Source organism: Montipora foliosa, unplaced genomic scaffold (genome assembly GCF_036669935.1).
Source record: "Montipora foliosa isolate CH-2021 unplaced genomic scaffold, ASM3666993v2 scaffold_117, whole genome shotgun sequence".
Lineage (NCBI taxonomy): Eukaryota > Metazoa > Cnidaria > Anthozoa > Scleractinia > Acroporidae > Montipora > Montipora foliosa.
In genome coordinates, this window is record NW_027179416.1 from 165,001 (window position 1) to 181,896 (window position 16,896).

Below are 16,896 nucleotides of genomic sequence, written 5' to 3' on the forward strand. Positions count from 1 at the left end.
TCAACATTGTTTATTACTCCACATGTGACAAAAGACAACTCAATCATCTCTTCAGGAATGTTGCTCCATGCACCAGCAATCCACGAAGTGATGAGTTCTTTTTAGGAGGGCTTGTTTTGGTGGCCATCGCTTCCATCTGCCATCCACCTCTTCTTAACCCCATCTTTAAACAGTTAATTTAAGGAAACATCAAGGGGCTGCGGAACTAAGGTCAATCTGCCAAGAATTACTGCTAATTTGGTGTTTTCTCTTGTGAATTCTGCTTTTCATGCTTTCAGTCACATGAGCTTCAAAAACAAGCAAGCTGCTTCGTCTCCCCAGATCACTACATTGTACACATCAAACTCTTCATTCCCTCGGTATCCATACAGCATTTCTCTTCGGCAGTGCTGACATCTCTGTGCTTGTTTCCAACTTTAGGCGTCTTCCTCTTGAAAATCACCATTGGTCTTAATTTTGATCTGTCACAGGCACACGCCAACACAGAAAGAAAATTCTTGGCGAGAAAAAAAATAATTTTGTCATTTCTTTATTTATTTTAGCAAAAGTGGCAACCGCTAACCCTTTTGTTTCAAAAGAGTGAAGGTGAAAAGAAGTCGCATATTTGCAACTTCTCCAGATATTTTAGTCGCAAAGGGAAAAATTTTAGCCGCCAAAGCGATTGTACATGTATTGGTGAGATGTTAAATGCTAATGAGGAACGCGAGTCTAAAACAAAGGATTCCGCATCTCAATTTTGGGAGCTGTTTTAGCGGGGAAAAAGTGCGTATTATACACGGGTAGATACAGTAGTGCCCAGTCGCTAAATTGTACAGTTAACACTTAAATACAGTCCATTCTTTCATTCTAACAGCATTTTGCTTTACACAACTTCCTCTGTTTGATTCTTTCACAGCAAATTATGTCTGACAAATGGATGAATTTAGGCTACGATAATCAGGATCTTAAACCATATTGTGAACCTACACCCGATTTTAAAGATGAAAGGAGAATAGGTGAGAATTGTCTAAGTTGTGCATTTCAACCTGTCAGTAAACATACTGTATATGCACTCAATGGGAGGTTACGTTACTTTGTAGAGATCTTGAAGAATTATTGTATTCAGCAACCCTAATTTCAATCAAAGTAAACATTATTCCTTTATTTCTTGAAAAATTGGAGAACTTTGATTTTCCTCAAACTATCAGTTGCAAATCCCCAATCCAAACTAAATGGAAAATGAAGCGCTGGTTCTTCACCTCTCTCGAATGCCCAACCTCTAACTTTTTTCAGTGGTCAGTCAAGATGGTAAAGTTTTTCACTCCTGTTTGTCCGGGACACAAAGACCATCGGAAATACACGTATTGGTCTATTTCCACACAACTTGTTAATTTCTATGTTAGTAATGGTCTGGAAGCTGTCATATTTGTATGTGTATGAAAGCAAAGTATTGCTACGGTGTAGTTCATCAACAAGTAAAATAATGTGTTGGGAGGGAAGAGGTTGCAAGAAAACTGAAAGTACATGTACTTAGTTCTAAATTTCTTTACTCTGTGTTAGAAATAATGCTTCAAATGGGGTTTTCAAGAGATGAAATCCAAGAAGCACTCGCTAACAACAGATATGATGAGGTCATGGCCACCTATCTCCTCTTGGATGAGAAGAGGCAAAAATTAACGGTAAGATAAAGAATTGATTGGGAGTAAGATCGATGATGTACTATTTAGAAATTTTTTTTTTTTTGTGAAGTAAGTGTATTTGTATTCCAGGAAAGAAAGCTAAAACTAGAATTAATTTTGTTTTTGTGACTAACAGTTGAATGGTTCCAGTGATCCCCTCATGGAAAACACAAGTGCACCAAGACCAAGTACGTCAACACCCTCTGGTGTTCCTGCTCCAATCCGGCCGAGCCGTGCAAGCGCAAGACGGGAAAGAGGAGAAAGGGAACTTCCCAGAAGGTATTCTGAGGGTCGCGCACCAAATAAAGCAGGTGCAATAACAAGGCAAGCATTGCATTAGGTTGCACTTTTTTGTTTTGTTTTTGTTTTTCAGAATTTATTTTATGTCTTATTGATTTTCTTTCTTTTTTTTGCAAAAGTTGTTTTGCAGACAGCATTATTTTGTTATTACTGTTTTAATCTGCTTACTAACAGTTTTAGTTACTGTTGTATCTAATACTCACCATGCACTGATTATTTCACACTTCTGCCATTTTTTCCTTATTGATCCTTCTCACAGTCACTGTCCGAAATGCAAGTTGATTTAAGATTTAAAGATTTATTGCTCCTTTCTTGAATACAGTATGTAGACTCTGTAGTTCAAATGATAATATTATTTCAATCAACCATGGATTTGTCTTTCACTGTCATGAGAACTGGGTGAAAAGGTCACATCCAGAATTGTGATTGGCAAACTTCAGCAGTAAAAAACAAGATATGCGTTCAAATGTTTCAGGGCCCCGTTGTTAATGGAAGAGATGTTAATGTGCTAATTTTGCATTTCTGATTGTGACGAATTCTGGAACTGTGTGTCCTGCCACCCTTTGATTGGTAATCTTGGAATGAAGTAGTTCCTAGAGCATGTTACAGTGTCTGTGGTTTAAAACAAACAGTGCAGCTGAAAAGTTCTATTAAGGCCATTTTTTGGTTTGGCTTGGATTTTGCTGCACACACTGGATTGAAAGCTGCAGTCTGTACCTGCAGGTTCATACTAAAGTTGCATTTTTTTGGATCAGGGCTGCAACAGAGACTGGTGGATCATCATCAAGTCAAGCCAGGCCGACAGCCCGTGGTGAATGGGAAAAGCCCGGTGTGGTAAGGAGTGCTGCTCCTGATGATGAGCGAGTACCCTCATCTATTGGGCGAGCCTCCAATCCGAATAAGTCAGAAATACCCGAAAGAGCGAACGATAGAACTAGAAGAGGAAAGACTCAAAGGGTTGGTAATTTTTCTCTCTTCATGGAAATTCTCATGTAAAGGTCTTAAATGGCACTAAACCTTGAATGTTCTTGTTGTTGAGATACAGTACCATGCAAAAGAATGATGACGGTCCCTCAAAGCTCGATCTTCTAAACTCGATTGTTCAAAACTTTTCTGTTGCTTTTTCTAATGAAATCCTTAGTGGTGAAAAGGAAATGCTTGTGGTAAAAAGTGTGCTTTCTCTTTTGTACATGTACAGGATGTCTCATAACTGATTACTTAAGACTGAATCATTTTACTCTTTTAGCAACATAGTATGCCCCCAGGAATAATCAGACGGAATACATACGTGTACGGAGAAAAACGAGCTGAAGATAGGAACAGTACTCAGACGCCATCAAGTCAAACTAATGGTAAAGGAGAGAGGTACGTTAAGACATTCCGAGAAAGACTGCCTCTTTCAGAGCTTTTCTGTGATGTGTTTTTACTGTGAATTATTAGCATCTCTCTTTGACCTCTTTTTCTCTGCTTTTTGCTGATTGTTCTTTGTAAGATGCCTTAAAGGGGCGAGGTCCCACTATTTTAGGTAATTTTGTTAATTATGAGCTCTAAAGGTCAAATTGACAGAGCATTAAGAGTCTTTCATTTGCAAAATCATGGCCACATAACAACTGAGAATGATTTTCCAGCTGTGTAAATGACATTTCGATATAGACAGATATAAATTTGAAAAAAGGTGGGCCGACGTTTTTCAAATTTACCCCAATTCAATCCATTTCAATCCTCTCCAGTTTTGTCCATCCATGTCCCTTCTTGGCTTCCCTGTGTTTTGTTAGAGTTCTTCTATAGTTTTGAACAGTTATTTTGATATTTTAGTCGATTCTATGACCATTCGATCAGTGCTGAAATTGCCTAAAATTGCGTGACCCAGCCCCTTTAATTAAATTCCAAACGGGTGTCACTTTTGTAATTTTTTCTGTCCTTTGTTAGCGTGACTGAACCTGGCCCAAGTGGTGGCAGTGTTGGGGCTGGCCGACCCTCATCTAAGCAACCTCCACCTGACCTCGGTAACCGGCTTTCACCAACACGTAGATCACTTCCTCCAGTGGCTATTCACCAAGAAAATCGACATAGATCTGGGTCAGTGCTTTGCCACTTTAAGATAATTTAACTTTCATGAGCCATTTACTAATCTGGCACATTGGAACAATTACAGATTCTCCCTTTTTGTGACTTTTGTTTATTCAAGTTCCTTCGTTTTGTTCTCCACAAGCCTGACAATTAAGCTATGAAGAGTTGTCTGTTAAGCTGTTAAATGATCAAAGTTTTGATGCTCGTTTATCTTGAATCTTTAATTTGTTGTTTTCAAAGGCAACCTGCGTCTTTTCTGAAATGTAATTAAGGTCATGAACTGGAGCGATAAGTACATGCATGAGGGAAAAGAACCAAAAAAGTGGTTATGCCCAAAAATGGGAAACAGTGAAACAACCACTTATTTATGTGAGAAACAAGCAATAAATGTGTATCCTCCATCAAATAATATAAATTTACCCAAGGCTTGGGCCTGTGATCCAATTGAAAACCTGGTGAGTGGTCAACAGCTGACCTGAATGAGCTTTAAACTTGAGCCGATGATATGGTCATGTGATACTTGTCAGTGGATACCTTGTGTTGACAGTTGTTAATTAACCATACCATGGATGTCCAATGTCATAGATGTTCCTGCCAAAAATGCAGGTTGCACCACAGAGTTTCACATTGGCCTACATGGTGGGGTGGACGTATGATTTTATGGTGACCAAAACCAAATTTACTTGCACATATGTGTTACCATAATTTTCTTACCCATGGTGCTCTGTGCACTTTGAAAAAGTGATGTCATTAAAAAATGTAAGATGTCACTGTGATGACACTATGTTGCCTGGACATTTGTGTAACTATGGCAAGACTGTCTGTCTGGAACCTTCAGTCCATTGTATTGCACCTTGGCTCAAAGCGATTCTGTGATTAATTTTTGTCTCTCAGGAGACCAACCACCAAGCCTGATTCTCAACCACCGCCCTCTAGGTTAGGAACCAGAAACATGACAGCACGCAGTACATTCCACAGCGGCCAGACGCGCCCGCGAACACAGAATGGACCTGATAGATATCTTGATCCCAATAGTCCTGGAGTTGCTGGGAGGCCATCTCTCCTTAGCAAGTTGACATCAAGATTTAGTAAGAGGTAGGTTGTAGTTACGAAAAATTATTCATCAGGTCCTGCTTTTAATATGATTCTCAATTGAGTACGCCACGTAAGAAGTTTTGCAGCAAAGTTTCAACTGTTGAGTTCCCATGTTTCAAGGGCAACTTGCTTCGTTTCCAAGAGTGACTTTTAGGACCTTGAAGTCATGAGTGATAAGGCCTGCCAAATTCTACAAAATAATGGAAACAGTTAAATCCAACTTTTGACCGTTAACAGTTAAAAGATGTCAAAACCTAAAAAGTTACCCTTGGAAATGAAGTAAGTTGCCCTTGACAACATGGTAACTTTACTCAACTGGGAATCGTAGTAGTTGTGTCTATATACTTTGGAAAGCATGGTAGATGCACAAAAATTCCTCAGTGAATAGCTACTCTAGCTTCTTGAGTGCTCTCTATAATTTCATAATGTGATATATGCCGTGCTTCAGAACATTGCCAATATGTTTTCTACAAAGAAATAGGAATAAAGTTTGATCATCAGCTTGTGCAGCCAGCAAGATTATTGAATATGCCAGACTCAAATTATGGAGTTAATTATTTGGCGATGATTGCCATGTTGCAATAAGTGCAGCATGGTTTTGTCTCCTGGTATATGTCAATTTGATATGTCCTAAAAAAGGTTTCACTAGTATTAGTGAAATAAATAAATTTATTTCTCTGCCATTAAATTATAAAAAAACTAAGTTTCCCGTCTTATTGTCTGTTCATAACTCAATATGTCTTGAAAAGCATAAAATAATGTCGTTGGTGTCGTCTTGACAAAGTAAAATGTTAAAATAATGTTAAGTTTCTTGAGTGATAAAGCATGATGTTGTGAACCCAGGAATTGTATCAAAACTTGTTGAAAGTAAGATTGGTCGGGTGAAAAGCATCCTGAGAAGGACTGTTGTTTATGTCATTGACTGACATTTTGACAATCTAAATGGAAGTCATCTTCAGAGACCTCACTTGACTGTACATGTAAAGGCCAAGACACACTAGGCAACAAGTCTCTCCGTGTATACTACTTGCAAAGCAAGTCACTGCAACACTACGCCTGTTCGTTGCACTCTCAGTGATCTTGTATGAGGGTGAATGTGAACTAGTTTTTTAATTCAATATGCCAGACCATAATTATGACACGCTCTCATTGGTTCACTTATATTTTGCTGCAACGACTTTTTCCTGGAATTTTACACACTGTGTGACAACGCTGGTTTCACTGATTTTGTCACTGCGATCAGTCGCACAAATTCAAAATGGCTTGAATTTGTGCAGTGACAAAATTCTGCCGCAGCGACACTAATTTTCACAGAATTAACCGTGTCACATGAGGCGAATTGTTGCAGCGACTTGTTCTTGTGACATGTTGCAGCAACTTATGCCCAAGGGTGTCCCAACCTTAAGGGTAACTTAGTCGGGTTGTCGAAATGTTAGCGAGTGTCACCAACAGCACTTACAGGAACCTCTCTTGCCTGGTTGATCTTATTTCATCAAGAGCTGATTTCATGAAATAGTGCTCCAGTAAGGGGTCGAGAAGTTTAATTAATAATGACGTTTGAATTCTTAGTAGGCAATTGGACCCCACTGTGACACCAAGGCCTGGCCCCCAGGCTCCACGGTCAGTTTTTGACAATTAAACTTAATGTTTAATGACTTGTTTGTTTGCATGATTAGTGTGAATTTAGTAAGCTAAGAGAAAGGTACCTGCTTTATACCAGCTACATCAGTATATGCTGTAAACTTGGTTTAGTTAAAGACAGTTAAACATGGAAAACTACAGTAAGTTCAACATGATAAATTGTGGAAATTGAAAATTGCCTGTTCTTGACAACTTAAATATTTGACAACTTCTCTACTCAAGCTAGGTGTTTAAAAAAATTTCTGCTCATTCGTGCATGGAATTTAAATCATTACAGTGCACATAAACCTTCATTTCTAACACACTTTGCTAGTCACTGGATTAAAAAGGAAATTTGAAAAAGGGTTTTCATAAATTGTGATTCAGATAGTTAATTCAATTTCAACTGAAAGTGCTATTATGACCAAAAATCAATGCTACTTTGTCTTTGTATTTCAAAACTGTGTAAACTGAACACTGTTACCAAAGTTTTAAGTTTTAATTTGCACTTGAAGAAAACAGCCTTTGGATAAAATTCAAAGTGCAAAATACTGCCAGTCAGGTGTCAAGCAAACATGCTTTCAAAATCTGAAGGAATTTTTTTTTTATCATAGTAGCACTTTAAAGGTGGATTAAATTTACCCTAAGGCAGGTTTTAAATGACTTTAAAATGGTCTAACATTTTGTTCAATGAAAATTAAACCCATGACACTTAAACCACTCTAGGAGTCGTTAAACACTGTTTTAACAACCTTTTCAACATTGAATGACATTCATTTAGAATTTATGAAATGTTCATACATTATCTGAACTGCAGCAATTGAAATTATTAATACAGTAGAGCTGTAGATCATCATTCTTTGCAAATGCTCAAAGACTCTGCTTAACTGCAGTGATCTTCAACTCTCGTGTACTTTTATCGTTTTTGGACATCCTGATCAAATGTTTGGTTCAATAGACCTCTTACATGGCAGCCAAATAAAATATTCTTTTGTTTTAATGCTAATAAGCCCTTCTAGCTTTGCTACGACGAGCAAATTTCAAAAGAATAATTTATTTGTTTCAAAATGACGGCAGTAGGTAAAAGTGGTTGCCATTTATGAAAGTGGTTGTTAAGTCTGAAGGCACGCTAACACAAACATTTAAACAGATCTTCATGGATCTTGCAACTTTGTGTATCATCTTGCATGATTGAGTGTTTAAGTGCAGCATTACACCAATTTAATTAGTGAATACAGGAACTTTACTGATAAGTTTATTACTTTTTTCATCAGACCAATGGAACAAGCCATTTCCCCAAGGGAACCAAGAGAAATGTCTCGCAGTAGCATGGGAGATAGTGGCCAAGGGTCAGTAACACATTGATAAATGTCAGTTTTAAAGTGTGTTTGCCTCTTTCCCTGAGTAGTTAAGCTGATGGTGTTAAAACCTAAAGAGTTAGTTGTCTTGAAGACTTGGCACATGAAAAATAAGAAAAACAACAGCAAGCTTTTTCTTATACTAACAACTTAGTTGCTGTTTCTGGCCTCCGATTTGTCATTGTGGACAAAAAGTCAGGCTGAACCCAGCAAAATCGTAAAATTGTCTGGCATTAGACAGATTAAAATCTACTACGAAAACCACTTATCTGTGAAATTGGCCCAAATTTCACTGCCCCGTCCACTTTCACTTGTAAATAGTTCAAATTCTTGAGAGGTGTTGTGTTCGATTCTACTTTTTAGTCCAGGGAACAAATCTTACACTCAAAGTGGCAGCGAGTCCATGGTAACTGCACGTGCATCCTCTTTGCTGGACAAGAACAATTTTATCCATTTCTCCCCAGGACTCATAATTTTGAAAACATATTTTTCCATTGTTGTGGTTGTTCCACTACACCTGGATGGTGAAAGCACACAGTGGGAAAGGAATTTCATCAAAATTCCAACTGAGGTGGGCAGGGCAGTCACTCAATAATTCGGGCCCATTCCACAGATCAGTGGTTTTCGTAGTATTAAGTCTCACTCCTGGGAACTAGAAAAGGTTTGAGCACGTAATTATTGTGTAAGACAGCATCTGCAAATTAAATTATTCTATTTTTAACGTCCACATTGTTCGTACATGCAAACGTTACCCTCTCTTTGGAACTTGCAAGTGCGCTGTTTCTTAGTTAAATGCAACTGCTGTTCGTACGCAAACTTCTCTGGATAAAAGTTTCAAATTTAATGGACTATGTAACAAGAAAGTGCAAAGTTGAGCTGACCAGTCCTTGGTGGCAGTGAAGAATTTGTCATTGTAATTTTTTGGCCTATTTCAACGTTTTGGCTTAAGTACAATTTGAAGGGCTCCATGCTAGATATTTGTCTACTGTCCCACTTAGCACAGTAGGTTGCGCATCTGTCAACAGCATTCTGCTTGTGTCATCTGAAAGTGCTAATTCAAACGAGAATGACATGGTCAGTTAAACCCCAAAAAACAGGAGGCCACCCGTTGCTTACTTTACTCAGCGAAGTGGAGTTTAATTTGGAAAATTTGAAGATAAATCCAGCTATTAGCCAGCGTTCATTTTAAACTCTGGACGATAGCATGCAACAGTACTTCCCTAAACGCGACACCACATTGCATCCTCAAACTTGCACACTGTTGCATAGATTAAGGAATGAATTCCTAGTTGTTGTGAGCTGGCCTTCCTTGCCTATAGCTCATAGAGAATGTTGAGTCTATTTAACCTTCCCTCCCTGTGTAAAACAAGGCAAATCAAATCAAAGTGTCCAACTTGACCTGTGTTGATGACCTTTTGGCAGAAATGCAACCAATTTTCCTTTCCATTCTTCTGAATAAAATCAATGGTTGAGTGAATTGTTCCTTGATTTATACAAACGAAAATCACAGTGGAATGACAAGACGCCAAATTCCATGTGATTTGGCTCACGTGCTCCCAGCTTGCTCAAAAAATTTTCAAAACTACAAAATCACCCAGGTTCTACTTATCTAAATTATTGTTTTTGCTCTGGAGCCTTTCATTTTGTATTGATTCAAAAAGAAATAATTAAGAAGAAATCATCTCGTCGCTTTGTCAGCATTATGGAGAAGAGGCAGGAAGGACCTCTTTCTTGAAATCTTTTTTCAGAAATTGCGCTGTTCCATACCAGTATATGTGACTGAGATTAAATTGTAAAATCTTTCTTCTAAAGGGAAATTAATGACTTGAGAATTAATGTCCTCAGAATCATTTATATCAATTCCTTTTCTGTATTTTAGTCTGTTCTTTGTAAACTTTTTGGCTTGTACAGAGTAGCATACTTTCGCACTGCTACGATTTTCATGTGGTTGTAACTGTGTCTTATGTTGGAAAAACCCACACCCTTATCACGTGGTACATAAGACCATTAATTTCTTACAAGTCTTAAAATAAGTTAAAATGCAGGGAGACTGACTTTCTCTTTATTTGCAATCTCTGAACTATTGCATCAAGCTAAAAAAATTGCAGTTTAAATAAAGGAAGTGCTTGTACTGTTCTATTTAAGTTTGATTGATTTTGCTGGTAATGGTATAATTAATATTTGTAACAACAGTGAAATCTTTCAGTGCAATTGCCATTTGAAAATCCAATATTTTAGCTTTCCCACTTAAGCCTAAACTTTGTGAGTTAGGTTTTGTAAAAAAGGAAAACAGCAGCGTCTTCAAAAGTAAGTTAAAGCCAACAAAGCATTTGTATCTGCTTAAACTATAATGCAGTAGGGAAAGCTAATGTAATATTGCAACAGGTACACCTTAAACTCCTGTTTATTAAAAAAAAATAATGGTTACTTCAGGAATTTCTGATACTAAGCTTGCTACTTGGAGAAGGGCCTTACTGCATGACGTTACAATGTGTTTTGCTGCCAGTACCTCACTTTGTTAGGACAGACACAGGCTAGTTTTACGTAGAATACAGTTGGTTATTTTGTTCCTCAGCATTCCTTGAGTGACGTCATGTGGTGCCAGCCTTCTCTGGGTTGCATCTTGGATGGAACAGCGCAGCTCAGGAAGCATCAGCTACAGACCTCTCGCAGTGTATAAAGTGTCGTAATGTACTGCATGTGTGTACAGTTCTCAAGGATTTTCCGACCGTGGCTTCTTTGCATTGTGTTTTTGCTAAGTGTGATGTCCTTTGTTTTGTGATCGTTTGGTCTTAATATCTCCTAATCATTAAACTTTGTGTAAGGTAATATTTGTTGTTGTTTAGCACTGTCTAATGCTATTCTTACTGCTTATGTGGTCTTAAATGGCAGCTAAAACTAATCTTTCACTCCCAAATTCGAAAAAAGGTGAAATTTTTTATTGTCATAGATTCACATTTTATGGCTTTTCAAACTGTACCACAGAAAGTACTGCTGAAAGAAAGAATGCAAAAATGGCTGTCAATTAAATATGTTTTGGATGATCATAGTTAAAGGCGGTATGTCACGCCAAATGTTGTAATTCCATGACGTCCCTAAAAAAAATGCCCAAAAAGTAGAATGATACATTGCAATAACCACATAAAACTGTTGAACGACATAAAAGAAATACAGCAAAAGGAAAGAGAAGCATGGATTGACAAAAAATAGACACGATTCAAACGGATTGCATTTGGGTAAGCTCGAAAAAAGTCTGCCTGACGTTCTTCAAGTTTATGTCAATTTGCCTGGATGAAGGTCGCTTTTTCTCAGAATCCTCTTGTGATGTAACGATAATTTTGTCAGTAAAGAATTCCACATTACCATTTTCGAGTTTTAACTCTTGGTTAACTGAAGATTTCCCCTAAAGTAACGTGACATAGCCCCTTCAAGGATTTGTCCGTTGGCTCAAACCTAAGAAAGGTTGACTTAAGTTATGTCATGTGGTTTTCAATTTATCGGTCACACCTTGTGATTTCATCCGCAGACTCAAAAGGTGTATCACTGTAAACAGCATAAAGTGCACCAAAACTAAAATGGTGCTTAGTCGGTTTCATTTAAATGTTTACTCGTAAGGATTTCACCCACAGACCTTTAGAACTTCCTCTTACATTGTGATAAACAGCAGCAGTGGAAAGAACAGCTTATTTCATTGGTTAGAAATTTTGATTTCATTCAAAGCTAAGGAGAAACTATATTTGAGTCATGAAATACATGAAGTGAATCGTATGTTGAACTTCGGGTATGAAGTCAAGTGAAGCTATGATATTCGCAGTTACGAACGCATTTTTTGGCAATTGCGTAGAGAAGCCTGAAAATTGCAGGACTTCAGCAGGGTTTGAACCCGTGACCTCGCGATACCGGTGCGACGCTCAATTCAACTGAGCTAAGCCTATGAAGCCACTAACGTTAGTTAGAGCGTTGCACCGGTATCGCGAGGCATCTGGTTCAAACCCCGTTGAAGTCCTGAATTTTTCAGGCTTCTCTATGCTATCGTTAAAATTGCGTTCTTAACTGCGAGGATCCTATCTTCACTTGATATATTTGAGTGATTGGACTCTGGGAGTGAAGGAGTTCATTTAAAACCTGATATGGGCTAATGCTTTAGTTAGTCTGAGTGTTTTTTTTTTTGTGTGTTGGTTGCTTGAGGGAAAAGAGTAATGGACTAACAATTTATTGCATTCATGTTAATGTTATCTTGTATCCATTCATCATACATTCATCTTCTCCTTGTCCGGTGTATTTTTGCAGCATTTGTTTATGTTCCAATCAGTCACATTAATCACACACACAGTGCACTCGTTCACTACTTCCTAGCACTCATGTTTTCCCCCTTCGTATCTCCCCCTTGTTTTGCTTAATTTCTGGGACGTTTTGAGCAGGTTAGACTATGTTTTGTCCTCAGCTGTTGATACATTGAAGTAGCACAAGGACGTGATATTGTTTTCGGCTTAGTGTGTTTTTCCATGTCCTGTGTATCACTAAAGCAAACTCACTACCTTTGCGTTTGGAAAAACTAGTGGCAGTCAGTCTATCTTTAATGTGGGAACAAGCCAGTCTTGAAAATCTCATTTCTGATGTTTCCAGCCAAAACATTAGTTCAGATCTTGGAGTTTGCTTTGCTGAAGCAAAAATGTTCCAAAAATTCGAACCATGTTGATCGACGTTTGAGCTGTAAAAAAACGCATTTTTAAAAGTTAATTTCAATTTTCCGGTTTTTCCATTTTGCTCAGGTTGTGTGTGAGCTGAAATTATGTTGCACACAGAAGCCAGTCCTGAGAACAGGTTTTCTTTTGATTTGAACACAATGTAATGAAGTCACGGCCTTATGGCCACGGTTTTTTCGTTTGTGGCTTACATGGCGAGGGGTCTGATGAGCTGTGTTGTTGCATTCAAGGGCCCGAGGAGATAGCGCTTCAGGCGTTAAGTCCGTGTATCCGGACCAAAAGGCTCGTTCGAGCCCCAGGCGCAAATCCCTACGAGGAACCTTTGCTAGGCTTTCATTGAGAAAGCGCAGAAGAAGGCAGGTGTTGGGAGTTTCTGCGCGCGCGCAGTTGGACCAGTCGGCTGCTAGTGTGTCATTTGTTTTGTACTGCATGAATTGTAGCATTACCAAAGCAAGCTGCATGTTACATAGGCTGGTTGATGCTTGACCAATCTAATGCTAGTGCCAGTCTTCTTGCATTGCCACTGCTCAACATTTTTAAGTGAACCTAGTTGTGGATTGGTTCAATTGTGTTTGCGCTCTGTTATTTGCCTTAGTTGATATTTTACAAACAAGTTTTTCAATGGCAATTGCATAAACTTTCACATCACTGTATTTTGAGAACTGATTACTGCCTTAACCAATGTAGTACTCTTTTCCACTGGGTGAAGGCAAATTCAGGGTTAACTCGTCGTGTTCAAATGGTCATAACTATTTGTTGACACCATTTCTGAGCAAAAAGCCAGTGACAGATGCACAAGTTCATATTGGGATAAAATGGCAAGATCTGGGGCCGTTTGCTCGAAGCCTGATTTGCGCTAACGGTTGGTTAAGAGGTATCAAAACCTATAGGTTTCCATAGTATTTAACGGTGGTTAGCGCTAACCATGCTTCGAGCAACCCAGGTCAGAATGCATTTAGCTGTAGTTTGAGCGAACTCCCGCATCAGCTTGTAACTCGAAACAGCATGATACAATCTCAAAATTTTGAACTGTGGGTGGTGTCCGGTAGTAATAATATTATTAGATAATTTGCTTACTTATAGCAAGTCAAATCAAATTGGTGCTTTTTTGATGAACATGGAAACCCTCTCAGAGTAGAGGAAATGATGCCGCTGGTTTGGGGATCAAACCTGAAACACCACTGCAGCAATCTTAAAAAGTCAACATCAGACTCAATAAGTTGCAATTTGAGGCCACCACACAGCATCCTCACTTGGAAGTAGTCAATACCTCTTTCCGTTATGGTGTTTCTACCATTGTACTTTTGCCGTCTTTTTAGTCTTGTTTAAATTACAATACCTGAAGTCTCCGTAAATTTAAAATCTTGAAATTACAAATAGAAAAGGGTCCTACGAAATGGGATTTGGTACTGGGAAACCTCATTTTAATGTACATTAGGCGGCAGTCCCTTGGGTTTAAAACAGCCATTCATTCTCAAGCTACAAGAAAATGAATAATGCCATTTCGGAAAACCAGTGTACAGAGTCATTGAAAAAGTTGAAAAGCCCTCGAAGCTCAGTAGCCCAAAAATGTAAAATGCAAAATTCTCTAAGCTGCTGAGATCATATTTTTTTGGACAAGTTTGTACCCAGTGTGTTTCGTTTTCACTTGGTGTGGGGTAAAGGAGCAGTGTAGCGCTATTTTAGTCAAACTTCAAAACTCTAAAAGACGTCTTTGCATCAATGAAAACCAAAAACTAATGCTGTAGTTTGGTTAGCAATAACCGTTGAAGTGCACTGAAGATATACTTTGTTGTTTGCGGCCAGGGATCGAGAGGATGGAAATGGATTGAAACTTGAAAAACTGGCCAGATTTTTCAAGTTTGGAGAAAGTTTTCAGAAAGCCGCCAAGAATTAAATACGAACAGCTCTTTGTGCCACAAATACATTTCATATCTTCTCAGTGGGCAGTGTCCAGTGTACCCGTGAGCTAAATTTCTAATTACCCAGTTTTGATCTAAAAACAGCAACTTTAGCAAGACATTGCCCCGTAAAGTTTTGCTCCTCTTGTAATTAGAACTGCCTTTTGCATTGTAGATCTATGAACGATACAAGTCTGGGTGACAAACCACGCTCTCTTCGGTTCACGTGGAGCATGAAGACAACAAGTTCAATGGATCCGCAAGAGATGATGGAGGAGATCAAGAAAGTCTTGGAATCAAATGACTGTGATTATGAGCAGCGGGAGAATTTCTTGCTGTTTTGCTGCCATGGCAACCCTTCCGAGGCGAACCATGTGCAATGGGAAATGGAGGTGTGCAAACTGCCACGCCTCTCACTAAACGGGGTTCGCTTCAAGCGTATTGCCGGCACCTCGATAAACTTCAAGAATATTGCCTCAAGGGTTGCCAATGAATTGAAATTGTAATGGGGGAGGGGGCGGGCTTAACTTTACCAGGAGGTCTTCAGCACTGAGGGAAAGATGAGTCGCACAGTGAACATCTTTTTCTTTGAAATAGTGCAAGAAATATTGGGGTTGTTTTCGGGAACGAGCACATTGGATTTTTAAATTTCAGTGCAGTCATTTGACAAGTGGAGAATTTTGTTTATTTTGCACTCAACATTTGTCACTGGAATACCAAGACAGATGAGTCTTCTGATATTCTGTGGCTTTTTCTTGCCTCGCAGTACGTACAGTAACAAAAAAGACATTATTTCTACAAGTTTGAAAATGAACCGATGGACCAAAACGTGTACAACTACTTGTAAATAATGATAGGAATTATTTAATTTAAATGTGGGCAGCAGACGACTGTTCAATCGTTGTTCTTAAATGACCTTAGTCAGGTCCTGCTCTAGTGGAGGGTGTAGAATAAGTTCATTGCAATATTGCGTTAGTAATGTCGGTATCATCATCCATGTGCTGGCACCAATGCTAGTTAAAAGCTGATTCCCGGCTCCCTCCGTCACACCTTCTGGCTGTCACAGCACATGCCCCGGTCAGTGGTCCTCCTCGCGGTTGGACAAAAGCTACTAGAGAATAGAGGCTTTCTTTCAGATGAGCATCAATTTTATGCTCGTTCCAGATGCACTGTGAGAAAACCACGATTAGATTATTTCAGATAAATCGGGAAAAGCAAAGCAACACAAAAAAGGTACAATACAGTTGGACATTTGGCGTTTTCCAATATTATTTGGGAAAGGATATTGAGACAAGAAGCAGTTTTGTAAAAGAAAACAAAGGCTTTTTGCCAACGGTGGCTTTTGTTACAGGAAATTGGTGAAAAAAAAAAAGGCACCAAAATCCGTTTAGGCAGATATCTTTTGTTCCAGAAGACATACGTTTTTTACTCCTCATGTCCGCTGTGATAGCCGTTGGTGTGTAGATAAACTGGAGGGAGGCGAAGTTAAGCTAGTTTTTATACAGTGTTTTAATTGTGAAGTGTTTGTGTTTTTATTTTGTTGCAAAAATTAAAGTTAAGTGTCTTGACCACCAGTGACGGTTAATCGAGGACGTTTGACGAAAATCTCCTATGAATGCCTACTCTGGGGCTTAAAAATTCGTTGGGCAATCTCCTTGTGAAACTGTATCGTCAGCTGTTTTCATTAACCCTTCGTCGAAGACTAGCTAGCCAGACTAGCTACAACGACGGTATGTCTCTTTCCTGGTTATGACCTATGGTTTGTCCGGCCACGCGCATACGTTTTCATTTTGATGGCCACACGAATTGTGCACTCACCGAATCGACACGAAGGTTACCGCTGACGTCATAGGTTGTTATTGGTGTGAAGGCCAGGGCCTCATCGGCGGTCGAAGTAACGCTTTGTTTTGTTTACGTTTCCGGCACATTTGATCAGCAGAAAGTGATATTTTTAAACAGGTAACTTCTGAGAACTGAGACAACCTTGCAACCTTATCCAGTAGACAGGCTCTCGCATCGTTCGTGGCAGCGAGTAGCATGTAAAGGTGCAAGGATCCCACATGTGAAGAAGCCGCTAGAAACGAGAGGCATCGAGCCTCCTTTCCCGGCCCATTCTCCTCAATCACACGACTCAGGCCGCTGCGAAGGGGCTGGAGAGCAATGGGCCTTATTGGCGCCGCGACGGTAT

General features: G+C 39.1%; 1 protein-coding gene across 8 annotated transcripts in view; it reads left to right on the plus strand.

The window, feature by feature from the left end:
• Nucleotides 1-16,282, plus strand: part of LOC137985946 (MAP/microtubule affinity-regulating kinase 3-like) — a 35,586-nt gene extending 19,304 nt beyond the window's left edge. For 2 of the 8 annotated variants that reach the window (XM_068833394.1, XM_068833396.1), the window contains 11 exons: nucleotides 896-995; nucleotides 1,540-1,658; nucleotides 1,795-1,982; nucleotides 2,714-2,915; nucleotides 3,205-3,323; nucleotides 3,888-4,037; nucleotides 4,923-5,123; nucleotides 6,693-6,743; nucleotides 8,018-8,092; nucleotides 13,038-13,163; nucleotides 14,884-16,282. In XM_068833394.1, the coding sequence (XP_068689495.1) occupies nucleotides 896-995; nucleotides 1,540-1,658; nucleotides 1,795-1,982; nucleotides 2,714-2,915; nucleotides 3,205-3,323; nucleotides 3,888-4,037; nucleotides 4,923-5,123; nucleotides 6,693-6,743; nucleotides 8,018-8,092; nucleotides 13,038-13,163; nucleotides 14,884-15,214 (1,662 nt within the window). In that variant the 3' untranslated portion in view covers nucleotides 15,215-16,282. The remainder of the gene's footprint in view (nucleotides 1-895; nucleotides 996-1,539; nucleotides 1,659-1,794; nucleotides 1,983-2,713; nucleotides 2,916-3,204; nucleotides 3,324-3,887; nucleotides 4,038-4,922; nucleotides 5,124-6,692; nucleotides 6,744-8,017; nucleotides 8,093-13,037; nucleotides 13,164-14,883) is intronic. The other 6 variants (XM_068833397.1, XM_068833398.1, XM_068833400.1 and 3 more) reach the window with 4 other exon arrangements.
• The last annotated feature ends 614 nt before the right edge of the window (nucleotides 16,283-16,896 follow it).